The sequence below is a fragment of the Schistocerca americana genome, chromosome 1, assembly GCF_021461395.2.
Source record: "Schistocerca americana isolate TAMUIC-IGC-003095 chromosome 1, iqSchAmer2.1, whole genome shotgun sequence".
Classification (NCBI taxonomy): domain Eukaryota; kingdom Metazoa; phylum Arthropoda; class Insecta; order Orthoptera; family Acrididae; genus Schistocerca; species Schistocerca americana.
The window spans coordinates 1,022,813,167-1,022,837,930 of record NC_060119.1 but is presented as its reverse complement, the minus strand read 5'-3'; the positions used below and the strand labels follow the sequence as shown (position 1 = coordinate 1,022,837,930).

The 24,764-nt window shown below is 45.9% G+C and overlaps 1 protein-coding gene across 1 annotated transcript in view; it reads right to left on the bottom strand.

Moving 5' to 3' along the window:
• Nucleotides 1–24,764, bottom strand: part of LOC124596024 (acetylcholinesterase-like) — a 97,193-nt gene that overhangs the window by 7,484 nt on the left and 64,945 nt on the right. The window contains exon 7 of the mRNA XM_047134986.1: nucleotides 14,071–14,252. Within this exon, the coding sequence (XP_046990942.1) occupies nucleotides 14,071–14,252 (182 nt within the window). The remainder of the gene's footprint in view (nucleotides 1–14,070; nucleotides 14,253–24,764) is intronic.

The window sequence follows — 24,764 nt, the reverse complement described above, 5'->3', positions numbered from 1 at the left end:
CTAACCGTATTTTACTGAATTTCGATGTGCTTCAGAAACAAAGCTCACTATTAATTTCAGCCACTAAATTAACTTTCAGTTTTCCGGTTTTGTTAATTCTTTTGCTAAATTAAGTCAGAGTGTAGCGAAATTTATTACTTCAGACAAACTTTCAGGTTTCACACTACACGTGTCAACCTTCAGTTGCCACGCTTCTAGTGCTAATTATATGTGTAATAACCTTTCTTTTTCAGTTACTATAGTAATTGTCCATAGGACTGGCGACCGTAATTTCCCCCAAATCTCAAATATCTAATTACCGCTAGTTAATTGTTAACGTAACGGCCGCACATTTACTTTCTTTATTAACTTTACCCCTTTTCAAAATTAATTTCCACCAGTTTCATTTGCATTTTTCCTTTCATTTAGATGTAACCCTTTCCTCCCTCTTTACCGACAGATTAACTTCGGTGACGATTGCTTTTGCCAAATTTCCATTAGGTACACGCGGTTTAATTTTTCACTGTCATTAAGGTCGATAAGTGAGGAGGCGGTTACACGTTTAGCCTTTTCGCTGAGCGGTGTAGCTGCGGCAGTGTTGAGCGTGCAGTGATGGCCCGGACTTAGACTGCTCATTCTTTTGGCTTAGTAGTTTATGTAACGTGGCAGAAACCCCTCCCCCATTTCTTTTAGTACCGGGGACTGTAATGGCACTGGCTTTTGGGGACCCCGTGCTTGGTATGGCCCCACCAAAAAAAAGTGTTCAAATGGCTCTAAGCACTATGGGACTTAACATCTGAGGTCATCAGTCCCCTAGAACTTAGAACTACTTAAACCTAACTAACCTAAGGACATCACATACATCCATGCCCAAGGCAGGATTCGAACTTGCGACCGTAGCAGCCACGTGGTTGCGGACTGAAGCGCCTAGAACCGCTCGGCCGGCGATTGGCCACAGTTGACTGTATTTTTCCTTATTTTGTCAGGTCATCGCCCTATTGGGTTCTGTTTATTTTGTTTGGCGTTACCACTCAAATCTTGTAAGAGGAAAAGCATATAATCTGTACGGAGCAGCTTAAACCTCTTGCTGAAGGGATTTATCCCTGCCGCATTGTTCACTTTGACCGAACTTAAAGAGAAAAATAAATTTGTTTCCTCACTCATTTGATTTCAAGGTTAGCTACGACACCAGAATTTGTTTTTGTTTCTTGCTGGAGATTCTAAAATTCTAAAATTCGGGCTTTTGCGCTTTAGTTTCATGGTAGTTTAAATGTCGAGTCAGCCCACTGGAGCAAGTTTGTGACGATCTTGTCAGAGATAAAGAAAATTGTTCTCAACCTACTCGTATTTGCGCCCATTCCTGTTCTCCCAAGCCTTGCCCTTTGTTAAAATATATATTCAGTCTGCAGTTTGAATGTTAATAACATTTGGTTGCAATTTGACACGAAAGGTTTCCAGTTTATGGACTTGCCTATAAAGAATTGTTATTTGGTACAAGGCTGTTGTTACCTTCTTAATTTCTGTTTTATGTAATTGTTGCTGATGTCAGAAATCGTTTCTTTTAGTATATATAGTGTTTTATTAATGGTTATATAGTTTGTCAAATGGTGATTGATGTCTACTTAAAATCCTGGTCCAGCCCTCTCGCGTCTCCGATTTTGGTGAAGCCGCACTGTGAAAGATGACAATTCAACGTGCAAACTTCTAGTCCGTAACAAACACAGCGTTTATGAAGTTCACAGCGAAACATATAAGATATAATTGCGACTTGCAAGAATCGATGCCGTACACTGTACATCTTTGTACAAATGCCTGAAGAATTTTTTTTTTTTTTTTTAAATCTATATGTGGCCTCTACGCTGACTGTACTATCTAAAATAACCTGCTGCATCGGTCCCCCTTTAAGTCGATCCACAAAGTGTTTACTCAATTACATATACCGGTGGCAAGTGTATTTCTCAGACTTTTACCTCGGGAATAATATTAGTGTGATGCATACGAAGTGACCCAGTCTTCTATACCACTAGAAAGGGAGACAGGATTTGACATAAAGTCTACGATGAGATCACTAGAAATAGGGCATTGGTTCAGCCGAATAAGGCTGGAGCGGAAAAATCAGACGCAGCCTTTTCAAAGAGCTCACCCGCCATTCGCCGTTATTCAGGGTAATCTATATGCGCATGGCCTGATGGGAATTTCAAACCCGCTCTTCCCGAATATGTTTTAACCACTGCTCCACTTCGTTCGGTTCGTTGACTGCCAAAGAAGTTATCACGTAAATTGTCTGGTAAGGCGCCCGTCTGAGGAGGTGGGCTTAGATGGCTGTTAGGGCCCTGCGCAATGCTGTACTTGAAAGGCGAGAGCGTCGCTGTCTTGCGACACGTGAATACGGCGGCCAATAGCATTCCACGGCTGGTAATACACTCCTGGAAATTGAAATAAGAACACCGTGAATTCATTGTACCAGGAAGGGGAAACCTTATTGACACATTCCTGGGGTCAGATACATCACATGATCACACTGACAGAACCACAGGCACATAGACACAGGCAACAGAGCATGCACAATGTCGGCACTAGTACAGTGTATATCCACCTTTCGCAGCAATGCAGGCTGCTATTCTCCCATGGAGACGATCGTAGAGATGCTGGATGTAGTCCTGTGGAACGGCTTGCCATGCCATTTCCACCTGGCGCCTCAGTTGGACCAGCGTTCGTGCTGGACGTGCAGACCGCGTGAGACGACGCTTCATCCAGTCCCAAACATGCTCAATGGGGGACAGATCCGGAGATCTTGCTGGCCAGGGTAGTTGACTTACACCTTCTAGAGCACGTTGGGTGGCACGGGATACATGAGGACGTGCATTGTCCTGTTGGAACAGCAAGTTCCCTTGCCGGTCTAGGAATGGTAGAACGATGGGTTCGATGACGGTTTGGATGTACCGTGCACTATTCAGTGTACCCTCGACGATCACCAGTGGTGTACGGCCAGTGTAGGAGATCGCTCCCCACACCATGATGCCGGATGTTGGCCCTGTGTGCCTCGGTCGTATGCAGTCCTGATTGTGGCGCTCACCTGCACGGCGCCAAACACGCATACGAGCTTCATTGGCACCAAGGCAGAAGCGACTCTCATCGCTGAAGACGACACGTCTCCATTCGTCCCTCCATTCACGCCTGTCGCGACACCACTGGAGGCGGGCTGCACGATGTTGGGGCGTGAGCGGAAGACGGCCTAACGGTGTGCGGGACCGTAGCCCAGCTTCATGGAGACGGTTGCGAATGGTCCTCGCCGATACCCCAGGAGCAACAGTGTCCCTAATTTGCTGGGAAGTGGCGGTGCGGTCCCCTACGGCACTGCGTAGGATCCTACGGTCTTGGCGTGCATCCGTGCGTCGCTGCGGTCCGGTCCCAGGTCGACGGGCACGTGCACCTTCCGCCGACCACTGGCGACAACATCGATGTACTGTGGAGACCTCACGCCCCACGTGTTGAGCAATTCGGCGGTACGTCCACCCGGCCTCCCGCATGCCCACTATACGCCCTCGCTCAAAGTCCGTCAACTGCACATACGGTTCATGTCCACGCTGTCGCGGCATGCTACCAGTGTTAAAGACTGCGATGGAGCTCCGTATGCCACGGCAAACTGGCTGACACTGACGGCGGCGGTGCACAAATGCTGCGCAGCTAGCGCCATTCGACGGCCAACACCGCGGTTCCTGGTGTGTCCGCTGTGCCGTGCGTGTGATCATTGCTTGTACAGCCCTCTCGCAGTGTCCGGAGCAAGTATGGTGGGTCTGACACACCGGTGTCAATCTGTTCTTCTTTCCATTTCCAGGAGTGTATAAGTGGCCGCTCATCGCACACCTGGTCAGTTCGGTGCTCACCATTGATATTGTTGGATTTATCTTCGCTGTACTAGGACTGCTTGATAACTACCTTGCATGTCCGCGTTTACTCTCTTTGGTCACAGCTTGGATTTGTTTCTCCGGTACTCTTGGCTTTCCTGTCATCGTTGTGACGTAGGATTCGCTTAGCGCCTCGTTGTCTTACTGGTTGTTCGTTCTTATCCTGGTCTGTTGTCTTGTCTGCAATCTGTCTGTCGCGTTTTGCTCGTCTACGGTTAAGCTGGGTTACTCTTCACAGGCAGATGTCCCGCCTGGCTGCTTCCTCTGTTTCTCTATTTGCTTTGGAGCTCCGCCGTGCGCACCGATAACCGGTTATCCGTCGGTACAGCAAATTGCGTTTACACGTTACGTGGGTTAAGACAAATAAGTACTGCGTAACACACAGTTCTTTTTCCCACGATTCCTCTGACTGTTTTGATGAGGACCGACAAAACTTCCTGTCCTGTGCCAAGTATTGCCAAGTATCGTCTAAGATTAGCAGTTACACCCAACGGCCTCAGTTTTATTGCTGGAAATCTCCCTAGTGTACCATGAGTATTAATCCCTGACTTAAGGCATGTCCTGTCATCCTGCCCCAAATTTTGGCTACGTTTCCCACATGCTTCTATCCTTGCCGATTTTGCAGACAGAACCTCCCCATTTCTTATCAGTTCACCTAATTTTCAGAATACTTCTATTACTCCACATCTACAACGCTTCGGTTCTGTTCTTCACTGCTTCCCCACAGTCGATGATTCATTTCAATCTTATGGGTAACACGTAATTCTGTGCTCTAGACACCTGTTTCAGAAATACAGGGAGGTCCGGGTAAGAGGCAATCAAAAACATTTATATTTCAGTAGGCCTACTTCTTAATGTCTATAACAGTATTTGTCCAACATTGTACACAGGGGCTAACATTTTTGTATATGTTGGTACAGTTCACTGTGGGCACCATTTGTAGCTCGACATATATCAAAACGGTATTCCACTTCTCGCCACATGTTCATAAGCATAGCAAGTGTCATGACCTTCTACTGCGGCGTAGATCCGTTCCCTCAGAGCTGCCAAATCTCGAACCCTTGTTCTGTAACTAATGTCCTCGGCAAGTTCCATGCACTGAAATCGAGCGGAGTCAGATCGGGGCCAGGCAATAGGACCCCTCCCACTTCCAATCCACCTCTCAGGAAACGTCTCTTGGAGATATGAAGTATAATACCCATGATAGTAGTGTGGTGCACCATCCTCGAGGAAAATAGCATAGAGAGGTATGTGTGAAACTTCATAGTTCGCCAACATGTCGATATAGGTGAGATGTGTCACTGTAGACTCCTCAAATACGAGTCTGTTGATGTACATCCACACAATTCCCAAGACTGCAAGAGTCGACAAGTGCGAAAATTATCACACAATCAGCTTAACAGCTCATGCGTCCAATTTGCTGACAAGTATAACATACAGAAGAATGGAAAAGAAACTGAGATGATCAGCTTGGCTTTGGGAAACGTAAAGGCACCAGAGAGGCAGTTGCGGTTGATAACGGAAGCAAGACTGAAGAAAAATCAAGACACTTCATAGGATATGTCGACCTGGAAAAAGTGTTCGACAATGTAAGGTGGAGCAAGATGTTTGCAATTCTGAGAAAAGTGGGGGTATGGTATAGGGGAAGACGGTAATATGCAATATGTACAAGAACCAAGAACGAAAGTACGAGTGGAAGACCAAGGAAAAATGCTCGGATTAAATAGGGTGTAAGACAGGGATGCAGTCTTTCGCCCATGCTGTTCAATCTATCCGTCGAAGAAACAATGGCTGAAATAAAAGAAAAGTTCAAGAGCGGCATTAAAATTCACGGTAAAGGACGTGAATGCTAAGATTCGCTGAAGTTATTGCTATACTCAGGGAAAAAAGCGAAAAAGAATTACAGGATCTGCTGAATGGAATGAACAGTGTAATGAGTACAGAATATGGATTGACAGTAAATCAAAGAACGACGGAAGTAATGAAAAGTAGCAGAAATCAGAACAGCTAGAAAATTAACAACAGGATTGTTGATCACGAACTAGACGAATTTAAGGAATTCTTCTACCTAGGCGTAGAATCACACATGACAGTCGGAGCAACGATAACATAAAAAAGGAGATTACCACTGGCATGAAGAGCACTCCTGGTCACCAAGAAAATCTGCTATTATCAAACATATGACTTAATTTCAGGCAGAAATTTTTGAGAGTAGCACAGAATTGTATAGCAGTGAGACCTGGATTGTGGAAAACCTGAACAGAATAGAAGCATCTGAGGTGTGGCACCATAGAATAACCTTGACAAGGTAGAGAATGAGGAGGTTCTCCGCAGTGAGGAAAGGAATATATGGAAAACACTGACAAGAGGAAGAGATAGGATAATAGGACACCAGGGAATAACGTCCATGGTACTAGAGGGAGCTGTAGAGGCTAAAAGCTGTAGAGGAAGATAGAGACCGGGATACGTCCAGCAAATAAATGAGGACGTTGGTTGGAACTGCTGCTCTTGAGCCTGCCTGGGTAGCCGTGCGGTTATAGGTGCTACAGTCTGGAACCGCGAGACCGCTACGGTCGCAGGTTCAAATCCTGCCTCGGGCATGGATGTGTGTGATGTCCTTAGGTTAGTTAGGTTTAACTAGTTCTAAGTTCTAGGGGACTGATGACCTCAGAAGTTAAGTCCCATAGTGCTCAGAGCCATTTTTTTGCTACTCTTGAGATGAAGAGACTAGCTCCTGAGAGAAATACGTTGCGAGCCGCAACTAACAAGTCAGAAGACTGATGACTCAAAAAAAAGTACACTCCTGGCCATTAAAATTGCTACACCAAGAAGAAATGCGGATGGTAAACGGTTATTCATTGGACAAATATATTATACTAGAACTGGCATGTGATTACATTTTCACGAAATTTGGGTGCATAGATTCTGAGAAATCAGTAGCCAGAACAGCCACCTCTGGCCGTAATAACGGCCTTGATACGCCTGGGCATTGAGTCAAACAGAGCTTGGATGGGGTGTACAGGTACAGCTGCCCATGCTGCTTCAACATGATACCACAGTTCATCAAGACTAGTGACTGGTGTATTGTGACGAGCCAGTTGCTCGGCCACCATTGACCAAGGGTTTTCAGTTGGTGAGAGATCTGGAGAATGTGCTGGCCAGGGCAGCAGTCGAACATTTTCTGTATCCAGAAAAGCCCGCACAGGACCTGCAACATGCGGTCGTGCATTATCCTGCTGAAATGTATGGTTTCGCAGGGATGGAATGAAGGGTAGAGCCACGAGTCATAACACATCTGAAATGTAACATTCCCTGTTCAAAGTGTCATCAATGCGAACAAGAGGTGGCCGAGACGTGTAACCAATGGCACCCCACACCATCACGCCTGGTGATACGCCAGTATGGCGATGACGAATACACGCTTCCAATGTGTGGTCACTGCGATGTCGCCAAACACGTATGCGACCATCATGATGCTGTAAACAGAACCTGGATTCATCCGAAAAAATGACGTTTTGCCATTCGTGCACCTAGTTTATTTTCGTTTCGTCGTTGAGTACACCATCGCAGGCGCTCCTGTCTGTGATGCAGCGTCAAGGGTTACCGCAGACATGGTCTCCGAGCTAATAGTCCATGCTGCTGCAAACGTCGTCGAACTGTTCGTGCAGATGGTTGATATCTTGCAAACGTTCCCATCTGTTGACTCAGGGATCGAGACGTGGCTGCACCATCCGTTACAGCCATGCGGATAAGATGCCTGTCATCTCGACTGCTAGTGATACGAGGTCTTTGGGATCCAGCACGGCGTTCCGTATTACCCTCCTGAAGCCACCGATTCCATATTCTGCTAACAGTCATTGGATCTCGACCAACGCGAGCAGCAATGTAGCCATGCGATAAACTGCAATCGCGATATGCTACAATCCGACCTTTATCAAAGTCGGAAACGTGATGGTACGCATTTCTCCTCCTTACACGAGGCATCACAACAACGTTTCATCAGGCAACGCCGGTCAACTGCTGTTTGTGTATGAGAAATCGGTTGGAAACTTTCCTCATGTCAGCACGTTGTAGGTGTCGCCACCGGCGCCAACCTTGTGTGAATGCTCTGAAAAGCTAATCATTTGCATATCACAGCATCTTCTTCCTGTAGGTTAAATTTCGCGTCTGTAGCACTTCATCTTCGTAGTGTATCAATTTTAATGGCCATTAGTGTAAGTAAATAAAAAATGAAAGCGTCCATGTGTGGCGTGCCGTCCGAGCTTGTTTGTGTCCCAGCATAGCTGGTCTAGGGTCTTCTGGACGCTGATAGCGTCCCTGAGTAGACAGAGGATGGGGTGGCCGCTGTCGTCATCAGAGGGAGCCACCGCAGAGCAGAGGCAGTTGGAAAACTGCCAGTCTTCTCTGGAGAACAGCCGGCTTCATGTAGCGAAACAGGAACTCGTAAAGCAAAGTAATGACGCAGTTTGGTGAACTTGCATACACATCACTCTGGTCTGGAGCAGTGGATGGTACCAGGCTTCAAGGACGCAGGAACACAGAGTGACCAGGAGTACAGTGTTGTAAGCTGCAGTATGTTTCCAGCTGTCAGAGTTAACAGAAAATTTACTGCTTGTGATCAGTGGAGTGTTCTACAGCGTTAGTTGGACAAATTAAAATACCAATAGTTCGCAATTTCCAGCTACAGTGGGACTGCTGTGCGCCTAGTGTATTAAGACAGGAAGATTTTATGTTATTGTTGTTGTGTTCAATGAAATTGTAATCTCTCCTTGCTGCTGGCGTTCACTGTTCTGTTATTCTCATTGATTGTGCCCAGAAGTGGTTTCTTATTGGTTAGTGTGTCCCCTTTGGTTGGGTATATTTTAGTCTTTGGTGTTCTGGGTTAAGATTTATTATTGTGTTGTTTTCTTGTTCTTCTTTTACTGTTGTGTAGTTCCTTTTGGTATAATATTGTATCCTTTGTTATAAAGGTGATGAAATACAAAGGGGCAGATTGTTTTATTGTGTGTCTACTGTATTAGATATTAATTTGTACAGTTTGGTATACTGAGCACTGAATACCTTACTCGTGTCATCTTGTATATGCACTCACAGTTGTTGAATTTGGTTAATAAATATATTTAAGTTTTTTTATGCACTTACATTCACACAGCCCCCAGCCTATTTCCACTCCCACCACTTTTTGCACTGCAGTCGGTAGCAGAATGTGGTTGTGTGCTGTGTCGGCATGGTGTTAGTAGGTAAGTGCTGTGTCCTTGCACCCTTTTGTTATCGTGCTGTTGGAATGGTGGCTAGGGACGTTACTGATATGAACCGGTTCAGGAAGGACGACTTGGCCTAAGAGGCTGTCATTTGTCGGCAGCCATTTGAGCTGACCAGCAGCTTCGCGAGATAGTGGTGGATCAGGCAGTAGAAGGATGTGAGTAGAGGATCTGCTCCTATTCAGTCAGCTTTGATTGGTATCGAAATGTTACCAAATTTTCGTCGGATGAGGCATGCTCCCACTCATAGCTAAAATGGTTTCAGGCTAGGATAGCTCAGTACTTGAAATGGTTGAATTGTTTGTCAAATAGGGACGAGGTAAACCATGACATGTTAGCAGGATTACAAGCAAAGGCTGAGCGGGTAGAACTGACACTAAAAGATAATCTCTTAGCTATTTCGGTGTAAGGCAGCTGGATAAATTTAGATGTGGTGCAGGTGGCAATGGGGAGATCATCATGACACTATTTTGTCAGTTACAAGCTACAAGTCCTGTAGATACACGTTAAGTGTCTTTGACGCAGTGATTCATTACCTGCTCCATTGTGATGCCGTTGAGCATTGCTGATTCTACCTCGACACGTAGGTGAAAGACAAAATAATGTAGCAATATTTATGCCAATCTTTGATTGCAAGAGCATTTTTATTTCATTTGATAGTTTAAATAGACAATGTTCGTTTAGATCAGTCTAGAATTCACGAAAAGAATGGGTATCTAATTGTAAGTGTAAATAGTGAAACGATTAGAAATTATTGGCAATTGGCAATGACATGTACATACAACTCCTCCGTAACTGGCCCCAAGACCAGTTGATGAAGGGGGAGTGGGGGGAGTGACACCTCGTTATAAAACAATGGTTCCCTTGCCCTGGTTTATAGTACTTTGTGAGCAAATAATATCGTTCATGGTGAGCACTATGGGACTCAACAGGACTTAACATCTGAGGTCATCAGTCCCCTATAACTTAGAACTACTTAAACTTACTAACCTAAGGACATCACACACATCCATGCCCGTGGCAGGATTCGAACCTGCGACCGTAGCGGTCGCGCGATTCCAGACTGTAGCGCCTAGAATCGTTCGGCCACTCCGGCCGGCTATCTCATTCATGTTGACCACTACAGTTGACACTAATGTTAATGATTAATGAAAACCATATCGGCTATATTATTATAAATTTATTGTGTTACATTCGATTTCTTTGGTTGAACATCTTCCAGTTGCCGTATTGTGCTACAGCCAAGAAACAACCAGACAATTTGTATCACGACTTTAGCACAAATCGGCAGCCTCAAGATCGTCAACGAATAAAACCACGTGTAACACAGTAAATGTGTAACAATACAGCTAAGGTGGTTTTCATTCATACTACCTGGTGGCCCATGTCTGGGCTACGGCGAAGACTTCAGTGGCAGTGAGGGCGGAGGTGATGATCGTCGGAACGGCTGAGCTGTTGGATAAAACAACCCCTCCTTTTAGGAATAGTACAAACGCTCAGGAGACGCAAAACTCTGAAGTAAAAACCGCGCAACATCTGTTTTTCCTATTAGGGGCAGCGTAAAATTAACTCTGAGGCTAACAACCTCAGTGTTAAATCAGAGGAGTGCAATATGCCCATTCTCTCAACTGTCTTCAACTTATGGCATGATGGAAACACTTTCGGTAAAGACTACTCCAAGAGGTAACCGGAAAAGAAAATCTTCCACCTCCATGAGTGGCGCAACCAGGCCATTGATTCTGGAGAGCCTGGAACATCTTGCAGGGAAGAGTCGGCGTTCTCCAGTTTATCAACACAGAAGATACGTCCGAAACCAATACATTTGATAGGAATCCTGAACATCAGCACGCTCCTAAACACAGGTAAATTAAAGCCACTGACCAATGTTTTCAAAGAGAGAAACATTTTCATGCTAGCTTTACAAGAGACCGTATACCTAAACGAAAACGAAATAGATAACAGAAATCTATAACAGAAATCCTGCGGTAAAGAGTAGTTCAGACATAACTATAATAGGAACGGCACTTGTAGTTAACAAAGAATATAAGAGAATCCATCACTTTTTCTACTTAACCACCTGCAGATTACAAAGGCAACGTGAAAGAAAATGACAGTCTACATTTCCTCACACATGAGAACGAACTGAAAATGATAAAGGCGAACCTGAACAAAATAAAAAGCCTTCGTGCGTACTGCCGACCAATACATGTTGAAGATAGGGAGATTCTGGGGTTCATGATGTGCCGAAGCCGCCCTAGTTTCTTTAAGAGCCACTTTGTTTCAAAAATTGTTTGCGTCGACTAGAGCAAATATAAGAACACTGAAATTGTAGTTATAACTGACATAGTTGCTTCCTCTGGATACTACAGAACCACATGTTGCCGCACAACCTCTCCTCCAACAAATCCCACTCCCAACAGTGGCGTGCGCACACACACCCGCACACGCACACACACACGCAAACGCACACGCACACACACACACACACACACACACACACACACACACACACACACACACACACACACACCAAAACGTTAATGCGATTTGACCGACTTATATGTAAATTTAAATGAGTTGCCGTTTTAGCACTTAATTTTCTACACTGTTGCATGTTAAGAAATAAATACATATTTGCATATTCGTAGACTACTGCATACAAACGTTAGGCATCAAATAATCGTGTTTTTAAGAGAACAAATGCTGTCATCAACCTACTTTTGTGTAGTTTTTCAGAGGCTTGACTAGACCCTGACGCTAGATTTCGATGCAATAGATACCATGAACTGGAACTTCAAACTAGGACAAGTGCCCACAGTAGCAAGGATACGAAGTGTAAGAGCTAACTTACTAGTATAGCGTCTCCTTGTTTTCTAATTTTCATCGCTATCAATGGCTCAAGCCGGTGAAACGTTACTTGAAAATAACGAGTACAGTTATTAAATAGAATACGTCTTGTCACATGTAGCTCTTCCACTGTGCTCATACGTACATTAAACAAAAGGTATTAACTATCTAAATACTCGGGCTTCTTCCTTCAGTTTGGTCTTTGTCTCAAAATATACACTCTGCTCATAAATTAAGGTTAATGCTAATGGTGAAACAATGCTCTGATGGGCGGTTTGCGGGTTTAAATCACCTAGGGGTATGACCATGCGGTGCATTTGACCTGCGGTCGTCGCACGGTGGCTGGCAGCAGTCCACATACGCAGAGGTGTGTTGGTGCATGTCAGAGTACGGTGCAGCGAGAAAGTGTGCAGACGTTTTCAGACGTGCTAATGTGACTGTGTGTTGAAAATGGCTCAAAGAACACATATTGATGACGTTATGAGGGGTAGAATACTAGGGCGACTGGAGGCTAGTCAAACACAGCAGGTCGTAGCAGGTCCGTGTGTCACAAAATGTGATGTCAAGATTATGGCAACGATTCTAGCAGACAGAAAACGTGTCCAGGCGCTACAGTACAGGACGTCCACAGTGTACAACACCACAAGAAGACCGATATCTCACCATCAGTGCCCGCAGACGGTCACGGAGTACTACAGGTAGCCTTGCTCGGGACCTTACCGCAAGCACTGGAACAGTTGTCTCCAGACACACAGTCTACAGACGACTGAACAGACATGGTTTATTCGCCCGGAGACATGCAAGGTGAATTCCACTGACCCCTGGTCACAGGAGAGCCCGTAAAGCCTAGTGCCAAGAACACAGTACGTGGTCATTGGAACAGTCGTCCCAGGTTATGTTCACGGACGAGTCCAGGTATAGTCTGAACAGTGATTCTCGCCGGGTGTTCATCTGGCATGAATCAGGATCCAGATACCAACCCCTTAACGTCCTTGAAAGGGACCTGTATGGAGGTCGTGGTATGATGGTGTGTGGTGGGACTATGATTGGTGCACGTACACCCCTGCATGTCTGACAGAGGAACTGTAACAGGTCAGGTGTACCGGGACGTCATTTTGCACCAGTATGTCCGCCTTTTCAGGGGTGCAGTGGGTCCCATCTTCCTCCTGATGGATGATAACGCACGGCCCCACCGAGCTGCCATCGTGGAGGAGTACCTTGAAACAGAAGATATCAGGCGAATGGAGTGGCCTGCCTGTTCTCCAGACATAAACCCCATCCAGTACGTCTGGGATGCTCTCGGTCGACGTATCGCTGCACGTCTTCAAACCCCTACGACACTTCAGGAGCTCCGACAGGCACTGGTGTAAGAATGGGAGGCTGTACCCCAGCAGCTGCTCGACCACCTGATCCAGAGTATGTCAACCCGTTGTGTGACCTGTGTACGTCTGCATAGTGATCATATCCCACATTGATGTCGGGGTACATGCGCAGGAAACAGTGGCGTTTTGTAGCACATGTGTTTCGGGACGGTTTTCTTAACTTATCACCAATACCGTATACTTTCAGATCTGTGTCGTGTGTGTTCCGTATGTGTCTCTGCTATTAGCGCCAGTTTTGTGTAGTGCCACGTTGTGTGGCACCACGTTCTGAAATTATCCTTAATTTATGAGTATGAGTGTACCTATGGCAGCAACATGTGCTGCTAGTAGTGGACACCTTAACCATTGGAATAGCTTTCACGGTTCTTTGCATTTGTGAATGGAATCCACTTGTCCCGAAAGAGGCGTCAAACAACAAGCGTGCCTCTACTTGCGTGTGGGGCATGGCGTCTAGGCGCAAGGCGGATAGGTACAATGGCACCTTTAAGCAGTATTCCCGGTCTATGTAGGCTAATTAATGTTTACTCGAACAGTAAAAAATGCGTTTTCAGTGAGATACCATGGTTCAGATTCTCTTTTTCTGTTGCTTTATAATCGCTCACTTGTTTGGCTCCAAACTTCACCGACCTTAGAGCAACCATGTTGGATAATCATAACATCCTTTCAAGTAATTGCAGTAATTTCTGTGCTCACGTCATAGACTGCTTGCGGGTCCTCGAGACTGAAGCCTTTGCCTTTGAAGTAGAAGTCCTGCAGCCTGGCGGCCGCTTCGGCCCTCTGCTGCTCTGTCGGCAGGCGCAGGTGCTGGCCCACCAGAGTCGTGAAGTTCTCCCGCACGTCCGCCACCAGCTTTGGGTTGTTGAAGAGATCGGTCACTGTGAAGGAACGAAACAGTGGTAAAAATCTTGTCTGTGCTAATTTTTTATACGGTGAAGTACGGGAACGCAAACTTTACAACTTGCAATGTGCCACCATGCAATAAGCGACAAGGTACTAGAACAATCATGCAAACAGCTCTTTAGTCAGACAATTCACAAGGATGAAAATCTCGATTTTTTATTATACCCTCCTCGCGTTTGGCCGACGAACTGGTTCCGCCAGAGTAGAACAACTAGCTAAGAACAAATTTTACCTATATTTTGAGTGTTTTGTGTGTCTGGTGATGACTTCGTGACCTAATCTGTGAATGACAAAACAACAGATCGGGCCATTTTTGTAATATAAAGCCCTAATAAACAAATTTACAGCGCTTCAGTGTTCTGTCGGTACAGAAGAAATACTGTCCATGTTGGAAGAGCAAGTTTTGTCAGACAGCAAACATCCTCGATGATTTCAATAGCCATTCCTGTTACTGAAGCTTAGCCTTGGTGAGCTAGAGAGGCTACTAGCAGCATCATTAGATTACCAAGAAGAAACCAAGTAAAGCTATTCGACACAAATTTAAAAAAAAAAAAGTTATTCTGCGAACTAATCTTCACTTTGTTCTTAGAATACTTAGCCTCCGCTACACATTTCCAAGGAAATTGATAAGCACGTTAAAGACATTGTAAATAGTGAAACAGCGCTTCAGGAAAGCTGATTAACAGACAAAACTGAGCAAGGGAAGAACTCTGATGAATTGCTTTATTAATTACGTATCCGCTTACCATTCTGCAGTCGCGTAACAATTAATAAGATTTAACAGTTCAAGAAACTTCTAGATGTGCTATTCAAGTATGCATAGTGACCAAAAGGAAACAGAGGAACATATTTTGGCTACATTAAATGTATTCGCAATTGGGAATAAGGACAACCATCAGCTGTAGAATGAAAATTTGTGCCGGACCGGGATTAGAACCCGGACCTCCCGCTTATCGCGAGCGTTCGCCTTACCATTTTTTAATTTTTTGCGAGCGGCCGCCTTATCATTTTTTGTTATTATTGTTATTTTTTATAATTAATTTTTTTGTGCTGTACCATCTTTTTTCCGAATTGAACGAGGAAGAAAAATTGGTGTGGCAAGAACCAGGGAACCATTTACTGCATTGAGTTATCAAGCTATTAAGTTAGTAACCTTTTTTTTTTTTTTTTTTTAGGAGCACAGTGAGTGGCAGGCTGGAGGAGGCACGGCGGGCAGGGGTCGAATTGAGGCCTGGCCACGAAGTCTCCCTCGGCCTACTACCGAAGCGCACCATTACTTTTTTGTTTTTTTAATAGGATAAGCAACAAAAAGAAGGGAGCCATACTCCAAAAGTTATGATGATAATGTGAACTAAAAAGTGCCATGTTGCCCGCTGGGATCACCTTATCGAAGCGGGCGGCAAGTAAGAGGCGGTCGTCATTACAATGGGCATCACCAGTCGTTAACGGTCGGAGTGCCCGGGGCCGCTGCACACAGTCAGAGACTGTTTCTGTTACCGTAGGGGAATCGTGGAAACATCACGTCTGAAAGTCAGCTTCTTCTCAGCCCAGCTGGGCGGTGGGTCCATGAATGACGACCCCAAATAGTTAGCAAAAAGGTTCCGGTATTGCTTTCTGTTTGATAAGACCAGGAACTTGTCGATCATGTATTGCCACAAATCGAGGACTTCTCTTTCGCCGTCGCGGTACATGTAGTGTATCGCTATTCCTTGTACCCAATTGACCGCATTTATCCGGGTCGTCGGGAAATAGACGGCGTCGGGATGGAAGAGGCCCATGGGCACTATTGAAATATAGGGGTGGCGTAGGAGGAAAGCCGGTATCTGGCGGATCAGTTTCCAGCACTCGCGTGCAGGGCCAAAGTTCAGTATGTGTTCGTACATATCTATCGACGCGCAACGGGGGCACATGGGGTCGTCAGATCGGTGAATGACATGTAGCCTTCGTTGGGTCGGAAATTTCTCGTTAGTGACCAAATATCACGTCCACCGCATATGGGTGGCGGGTTTAGTTATTTAATGATGCTTGTATATTGTTGGTTATTTGTACAGTCCGATGTCTTATTCACGCGAGCCTGGCAACTAATGTTGTGGTCAGCCAGAAAGGGAAGGGAAACATACTGACCTTAGTTCTGAGCCGCGTTCTGGTCCAGCCCACTGAAAGAAATGTTTCTATTCTCCTTCTACTTAGCGGGATCAGGACTATGATTTTAAATGAAAGTACAAAGTTATAGTTAACACACATATTGAGTAGAGCCTCCCACGTACAACATTTTGAAATTCGCTGTGTGCATTCGACAGTAAATCTTTCTATTCTAAACAGCACTTTTAACAGTTCAGAGGCGACCTCTACAGTACGTTCCTATCGCATTGTCTTTCGCCCTGGTTAATAATATTCAACTGAATGTTCGAAGATAAATGTTTAGAATTAATGCTCGCTATAAAAGTGGGAATAACAGTCGCCACTTGCCACGCGTATTTGTAAATATCACGAACGGCTCACTGGCAGTTACTTTGGCGAATTCTAAGCAATCCACGACGGCGTCCAGTGTTCGCAAGTTCACTATCCGTTTTTACTACAAATACATGATTTGTCACAGTCCGGCTCCGACGTCATCCGAGGCAGAGCGCGATCCGACGTTTAACAGACGTGAACATTCTTACTGCCTCTCGGGCTGTATTTATGTAGGTGCCGCAGCGGACGGCCGAGGGAACATCTGTTGTCTACTGCCTTAACACGCGGCAGCATCCTCAGAACGACCGCTTTCTCGGAGACATAATCTTTAAAATCATAGTTATTAATTAATTCAGAAACTTCTTAATTTTTCGGTGTATTCAGGTAAGTTGTTTGAAAGCCCAGAAAAAGTTTCAGCTCGCTTGAATAAAATTTTTGCCTTCTAGAATTTTTATAGTGGAACTAACAGTAGATCGTTACTTCAGAACCATACCTTTACTAGAACTTGTACTGGCTGTTATTAATTTTTCCCGAGGGCATGCAGCTTTACTGTTTGGTTAAATGATGATGGCGTCCTCTTGGGTAAAATATTCCGGAGGTAAAATAGTCCCCCATTCGGATCTCCGGGTGGGGACTACTCAAGAGGATGTCGTTATCTGGAGAAAGAAAACTGGCGTTCTACGGATCGGAGCGTGGAATGTCAGATCCCTTAATCGGGCAGGTAGGTTAGAAAATGTAAAAAGGGAAATGGATACGTTAAAGTTAGATATAGTGGGAATTAGTGAAGTTCGGTGGCAGGAGGAACAAGACTTCTGGTCAGGTGACCACAGGGTTATAAACACAAAATCAAATAGGGGTAATGCAGAAGTAGGTTTAATAATGAATAGGAAAATAGGAACGCGGGTAAGCTACTACAAACAGCGTAGTGAACGCATTATTGTGGCCAAGATGGCTAAGCAGGGATGGCTAGAGGACAAATGTAAGGATGTAGAGGCTTATCTCACTAGGGGTAAGATAGATACTGCCTACAGGAAAATTAAAGAGACCTTTGGAGATAAGAGAACCACTTGTATGAACATCAAGAGCTCAGATGGAAACCCAGTTCTAAGCAAAGAAGGTAAAGCAGAAAGGTGGAAGGATTATATAGAGGGTCTATACAAGGGCGATGTACTTGAGGACAATATTATGGAAATGGAAGAGGATGTAGATGAAGATGAAATGGGAGATACGATACTGCGTGAAGAGTTTGACAGAGCACTGAAAGACCTGAGTCGAAACAAGGCCCCCGGAGTAGACAACATTACGTTAGAACTACTGACGGCCTTGGGAGAGCCAGTCCTGACAAAACTCTACCACCTGGTGAGCAAGAAGTATGAGACAGGCGAAATATCCTCAGACTTCAAGAAGAATATAATAATTCAAATCCCAAAGAAAGCAGGTGTTGACAGATGTGAAAATTACCGAACAGTCAGTTTAATAAGCCACAGCTGCAAAATACTAACACGAATTCTTTACAGACGAATGGAAAAACTAGTAGAAGCCGACCTCGGGGAAGATCAGCTTGAGATGTTAAGTCCCATACTGCTCAGAGCCATTTTTTGAAGATCAGTTTGGATTCCGTAGAAATACTGGAACACGTGAAGAAAGATTAAGGAAAGGCAAACCTACGTTTCTAGCATTTGTAGACTTAGAGAAAGCTTTTGACAATGTTGACTGGAATACTCTCTTTCAAATTCTGAAGGTGGCAGGGGTAAAATACAGGGAGCGAAAGGCTATTTACAATTTGTACAGAAACCAGATGGCAGTTATAAGAGTCGAGGGACATGAAAGGGAAGCAGTTGTTGTGAAGGGAGTAAGACAGGGTTGTACCCTCTCCCCGATTTTATTCAATCTGTATATTGAGCAAGCAGTAAAGGAAACAAAAGAAAAATTCGGAGTAGGTATTAAAATTCATGGAGAAGAAGTAAAAAAATTTGAGGTTCGCCGATGACATTGTAATTTTGTCAGAGACAGCAAAGGACTTGGAAGAGCAGTTGAACGGAATGGACAGTGTCTTGAAAGGAGGATATAAGATGAACATCAACAAAAGCAAAACGAGGATACTGGAATGTAGTCAAACTAAATCAGGTGGTGCTGAGGGAATTAGATTAGGAAATGAGACACTTAAAGTAGTAAAGGAGTTTTGCTATTTAGGGAGCAAAATAACTGATGATGGTCGAAGTAGAGAGTATATAAAATGTAGACTGGCAATGGCAAGGAAAGCGTTTCTGAAGAAGAGAAATTTGTTAACATCGAGTATAGATTTAAGAGTCAGGAAATTTCTGAAAGTATTTGTATGGAGTGTAGCCATGTATGGAAGTGAAACATGGACGATAAATAGTTTGAACAAGAAGAGAATAGAAGCTTTCGAAATGTGGTGCTACAGAAGAATGCTGAAGATTAGATGGGTAGATCACATAAATAATGAGGAAGTATTGAAAAGGATTGGGGAGAAGAGAAGATTGTGGCACAACTTGACCAGAAGAAGGGATCGGTTGGTAGGACATGTTCTGAGGCATCAAGGGATCGCCAATTTAGTATCGGAGGGCAGTTTGGAGGCTAAAAATCGTAGAGGGAGACCAAGAGATGAATACACTAAGCAGATTCAGAAGGATGTAGGTTGCAGTAGGCACTGGGGGATGAAGAAGCTTGCACAGGATAGAGTAGCATGGAGAGCTGCATCAAACTAGTCTCAGGACTGAAGACCACAACAACAACAACAACATAAACTTTGATATAGCTCTATTATTTGGTAGGTTTTATCATCTGCTGTAACCAAAATTCTCTAGGCTACCATTAAAATTACAGGTACGAATCTTCTACAATTGGGTATATTTTAGTTCCAAATCTGGTTTTTACTTAATTACTCAAAAATTATAAGAGGTAGCTTAATGTGGTATCTTAATTACGATTGTAAGGATGAACTGAAGCGTAAACCAATTTTTTACGTTTCTAAGTCCCATGTTTAGTGCCTTCCATTTTTCCTAAAAATGGAGATTCCGGTGTTAATTTTCGTTTTTTAACTTTCAAACTTGCACCACTTATTTATGAGCTCCACAGGCACATTCTGACCAAATTCTGGCTTTCTAGCTTTATTATTTAGCGCCATTTATTTTTCTCTTAAAATTGCATTTTTACGGAAACTATATTTTAACAAAGTTTTAAACGTAAATTTTGAATTTTAATTTAATACGTAATTGTGGTGCAATACTTGTGCGCTACGCGCAGAACCGGCCGCGGTGGTCTAGCGGTTCTAGGCGCGCAGTCCGGAACCGCGCGACTGCTACGGTCGCAGGTTCTAATCCTGCCTCGGGCATGGATGTGTGTGATGTTCTTAGGTTAGTTAGGTTTAAATAGTTCTAAGTTCTAGGGGACTGGTGACCACAGTAGTTGAGTCCCATAGTGCTCAGAGCCATATGAACCATTTTTGCTACGCGCAGACGCGTTAAGGTGACGTGGCGCTACTAGCAGTGAACTGGGGTAAGTCCCGGCACACTCGCTCGCCTCTGTACCTCATACACGATACAGCGCTTGCTTTGCTTCACGCACTAAACAGGACAGGAAGGGCGCATGGGTAGTTCGCCAAACCCGCGTCCAGTCAACTGTGGGGTGGCTTCAGACAGTGTCGTTAGCCGGATTCCAGCATTGGAGAACACTATAATAAATCTTTGCTGTCGGATTCCGCGTCGTCGGTATAACCCCCAACATACATCTGTGCTCCACGAAAAACGTCCAAATATGTGATAGCGAGGGCGATAAATGTCCAAGAGGTACCGGTGGGCACAGCGTGTGTGGGGCCACCTCTGCTATCAGGATGCCAGGAAGACTGTCTGTTGGTGAGAGCCAGAATCGCAGCACTGAGCGAGGGTAGAGCGCCAACGCTGTGTGTTTCACGTGAGTGGAACCAACACCTCCTTTGTGGAAGAGTAAAGTAAGAATAACAAAACGCATCTTGAAAACTTCACCAGCGTTCACCACGTGTCAAAACACTGCCTGTATCCTGGAAGCCATCGTGTTTGTCACCGGTAATACGTGGGCGTAATGGTTAAGTTGAGAAGTCATGTACACATTGACGTACTGAGCGCATTGCAAAATGCCCAACGATCTAAATTTGTTGAGGCGAGCCTCTATGCGGACTCGTCGTAAGACCTTACGATGCGTAAAGGTCGCCGTACGTTTTATTTGTCGACGGAGCGATATCCCTAAACATTTGAGCGTTGGGATCTTTGTCAGGGATACGTCCAGTTCTGCTGGCATGCTTCGTCCCACCTCCACGTACAGTGATTCCGAAGGCTGATCACACTGCCTGCCACCGCCCCACACTGTCGGAGCCAGGAAAGCGCCGTTGGTATTTCGTCATCAGTTCGTGCTAAGAACATCACATCATCAGCGTATGCGCCACATCGAAAGGTCACAGAGCGGAAGCTAAGACCTTCCAAGCGTCTCCGCAGTCCGTGAAGAGCTGGTTCGAGGGCAATGGCGAATAACATGGCAGAATGAGGACATCCCTGTCTGACGGACCTGCCGATACGGACGAGGGCGGACAAATAGCCGTTTACCATAATTATCGTGACCGCTCCATGGATCAAACGAAGCACAACAGATGTCGTCATGCGTGGGATACCGATGTGTTCCATTACTGCACGCAGAAAACTATGTCTGACGCGATCGAAAGTGTGGTCAAAATCTAGCGCAACAAGAGCGCCGTGGAGACGGCATGTTTACATTATCGCCACCACGTCTCTATACGTACTCAAATTGGTAAACACATTAGTGTTACAAAAATGGTTCAAACGGCTCTAAGCACTATGGGACAACATCTGAGATCATCAGTCCCCTAAACTTAGATCTACTTAAACCTAACTAACCAAAGTACATCACACACATCCATGCCCGAGGCAGGATTCGAACCTGCGAACGCATTAGTGTTGCCTCCGAGGCAGGTTTGATCAGTGTGAATGGCTGCCATTACCGTAGACCTGAGTCTCCCACGGAGGATGCGTGTCAACAGTATGCAGTCGGTGTTTAGCATTGTCAATGGTCGAAAATCAAGTGGGCGACAGGCTCCTCCGGGTTTGGGCACCGTAATGAAGAGGCCCTCAGTGAATTCGGATGGTGCTTGAAAATCCGGGTTCAGGAGTTCTGTGTACATCTTGACCCACATTGGGCTCATGTGATCAAAAAACCTTTTGTAAAACTCAAGAGGAAGTCAGTCAGGGCCTGGCGTTTTGTTGGGAGCACCGCGCATAATTCTTCCAAAGTAATCTCCGACAAGAGCGTAGTATCATCTTGCGGGTTCCGGATGACTGGTAGGTCGGATAGGACTTCCATGACTATTATATCCATGTTGTATTCTCGCTCGTAGACAAGTGTATATGACTGCGTTAACGCTCTGACGATGTCCATTTGCGTTTCATACTCCATCTCGACATCCCTAATGAGCTGGCTCTTACGTCTTCTCCTATCTTGAATGATATGGTGGAGGGAAGGTCGTTCTCCTCTAACATCATCATTTGTCCTCGCCCGCACCCGCCCACCCGCGAGACGTACGGCGGTGATACGTAGCAACTGTGCCTTGGCGTGGTGTTCTGCCATCTGTCGTTCCGGCGACGGCGGCAGCACAGCCAGTTCCAGTTCGCGGAGCGCAGTGTAGTAGAAATCAGTGGTCGCGGTATACTAGAGCGCTCTATCTCGTCCACAGCTGGCTAATGTTTGCCACAAGGCGGGCTTGACACACCGTAACCACCATTGAAGTGTGTAACCTTAGGCGGGTAATCGCCGGTGGTATCTGCTCCATGTGGACTCAACTTCGTGTCTGCAATTTACCTCATCAAGAAGGACCACACTGAGGCGCCACGGACGCGTTGGCGGGAGAGGGTGAGAGTACACACATACGCTAAGTCCTTTACAAGCGCCTTAAGTGCTGGGTAGAAGGTATAGTGCGGCGTCTGGTCGCATGGTCTGAGCACACAATTGAAATCTCCGCCTACTACCAAGCGGTCGGCATTGACCTGGAAGAACAGTGCTATGTTTTTAGCAAAAAAGGTGCGACGTTCTCTCCTTCTGTCGGTGCCTGAAGGAGCATACTGGTTCACAAGACGAACTGTACCAACCGTGAGTGCGACCCCCCGGGCTGACGGTAAATAGGATACATGAGTTGCCATAATCCCTTCCCTCAGCAGAATAGCCCTACCTCCTCGGCCAGCATCTGAAGGCATATAGTAGGCATCATACCCGTATGTATCGATACAGAGCCCTGATCGGACTTCTTGAAGGAAAACAACATCCAGATCCGCAGCTCGTAACGTTATCTTGCAACATACAGGTTTTGAGAGCAGAAGTAACGCCGTTGACATCGTTCGTGGCGAGGCGGTATGCCTGTTCCATCAAGTCGTGGGGGCTGTCCTTGGTATTACAAATGGGCAGTAGCCGCGGTCTGGAGCGTCCTCAGGGCGTAGAGATAGGAAGCGACGTGTTTGTGTCGTGCTGGCCTAGGCGTCTGTCGCCGTAAACGAAGACGTTGCCAATGGCATCGGTGTATAGTCAGGGTCCTTAAATGCATCCTGAATCTCCATCTCCTGCGCCCAGTCTCCCAAAGAGGTAGATACTACTGGATCTCGAGAGGCAGACATAGTCGTGGGTGCATCCTCGGGGGCGGGGCTTCGGTGATCTCCTGCATCTCCACAGTGCGCGGTCCCACCGGAAGCGGGAGAAGACAGCGAATGGTGTGATACGTTAGTTTCGGCCGTGTCGGATCGGTTTATCGGCCGACGCACCTCATCATCCATCATTGCTTCCTCTAGCCGTTCTGCTGCGTCGGTTGTTATGCGCCGTTTCTTAAGGCGCTTCGGCGATTTCAGATTATACTGTCTCGCCTCTGTGTCCGGCGCAGGGCTGGGGGTGGACGCGCCATCCTGTTCTTCAACTTCCACCGCACCGTCGGCTTGTCGTTATAGCGATGCGCCTCGGTTCGACGAGAGGGCAACAGAGGCGTCGGCGCTGGCAGGCGCAGCGGGCTCCTCAGGAACTGTTGCAGGGGCCTCCAAGGCTTGCACCAATACAGAAGGGTCATCATAAACAGATGGCATCTCCTGCCTCGCCTCCGCAACATACGTAATCGACATAGACCTCCCTATCGACGGTCGAATCTGCGTTGCAGGCATTCGGTATGCACATGTCCTGCCTGTCCACATCCGGAGCAGGCCCTCGGCTGACCGTCGTAAATAACTATCGCTCGGCAGCCAGCGATCGTGAGATACGAAGGTATATGTGGTGCAATTCAATACGGACCTGCCGCACCCTGTTAAGGACAGGGTAAGTTTCGAAGGTCTTCCATTTTGCGGCCGTATGACCGAGGACTGCGCCATAGGGCCGAAGAGCAAGGGTGACCAAATCCGCTGGAACTTGAAATGGTAGCTCAAACTCTCGCACATTTTGTATTCCCAGTCCAGCACGTTCAAGCGTTACCACACCCACGTTCCCGCCAGTGTGGCAGAACCTATAGCGTTCTGTCGAGCGTCTGAGAAGTTTGTCACAGACCTCGTCGACAGCAAACGTACGATAGACAACGCTGGAGACGATAGATAAGTGGATACCTAGCTGCTCTTTCGGGCCAACATGTATCATGTCGTGTAAAAATCTCCCTATTTCGTGGGCCTTGGGTACGTAGTGTCAAACTGCAGCTTTATCGTGGCTTTCCGATACGAAAGAGCCATTGGATGTCAGGAACGTAAGTATAACACTCAACACTAGCGCGGTGGCGCAGTAAATAACAACACACCCGGAAACGCGACACGGAGCGGCCGGGACGTACAGCACCGCTCCACAGTCAAAGGCCGACTGTGGAATTTGGCTACCCTTAAACGACTCGTGGTCAGATGCAAACTTCCACATGTCACGAAACATGGAAAGGTGGCTACACTGAGCCACAGCGCCAGATATTGCGCAAAAGAGTATTATTCCGCCGCCTCCACTGGCAGTGCTTGTCGAGAACT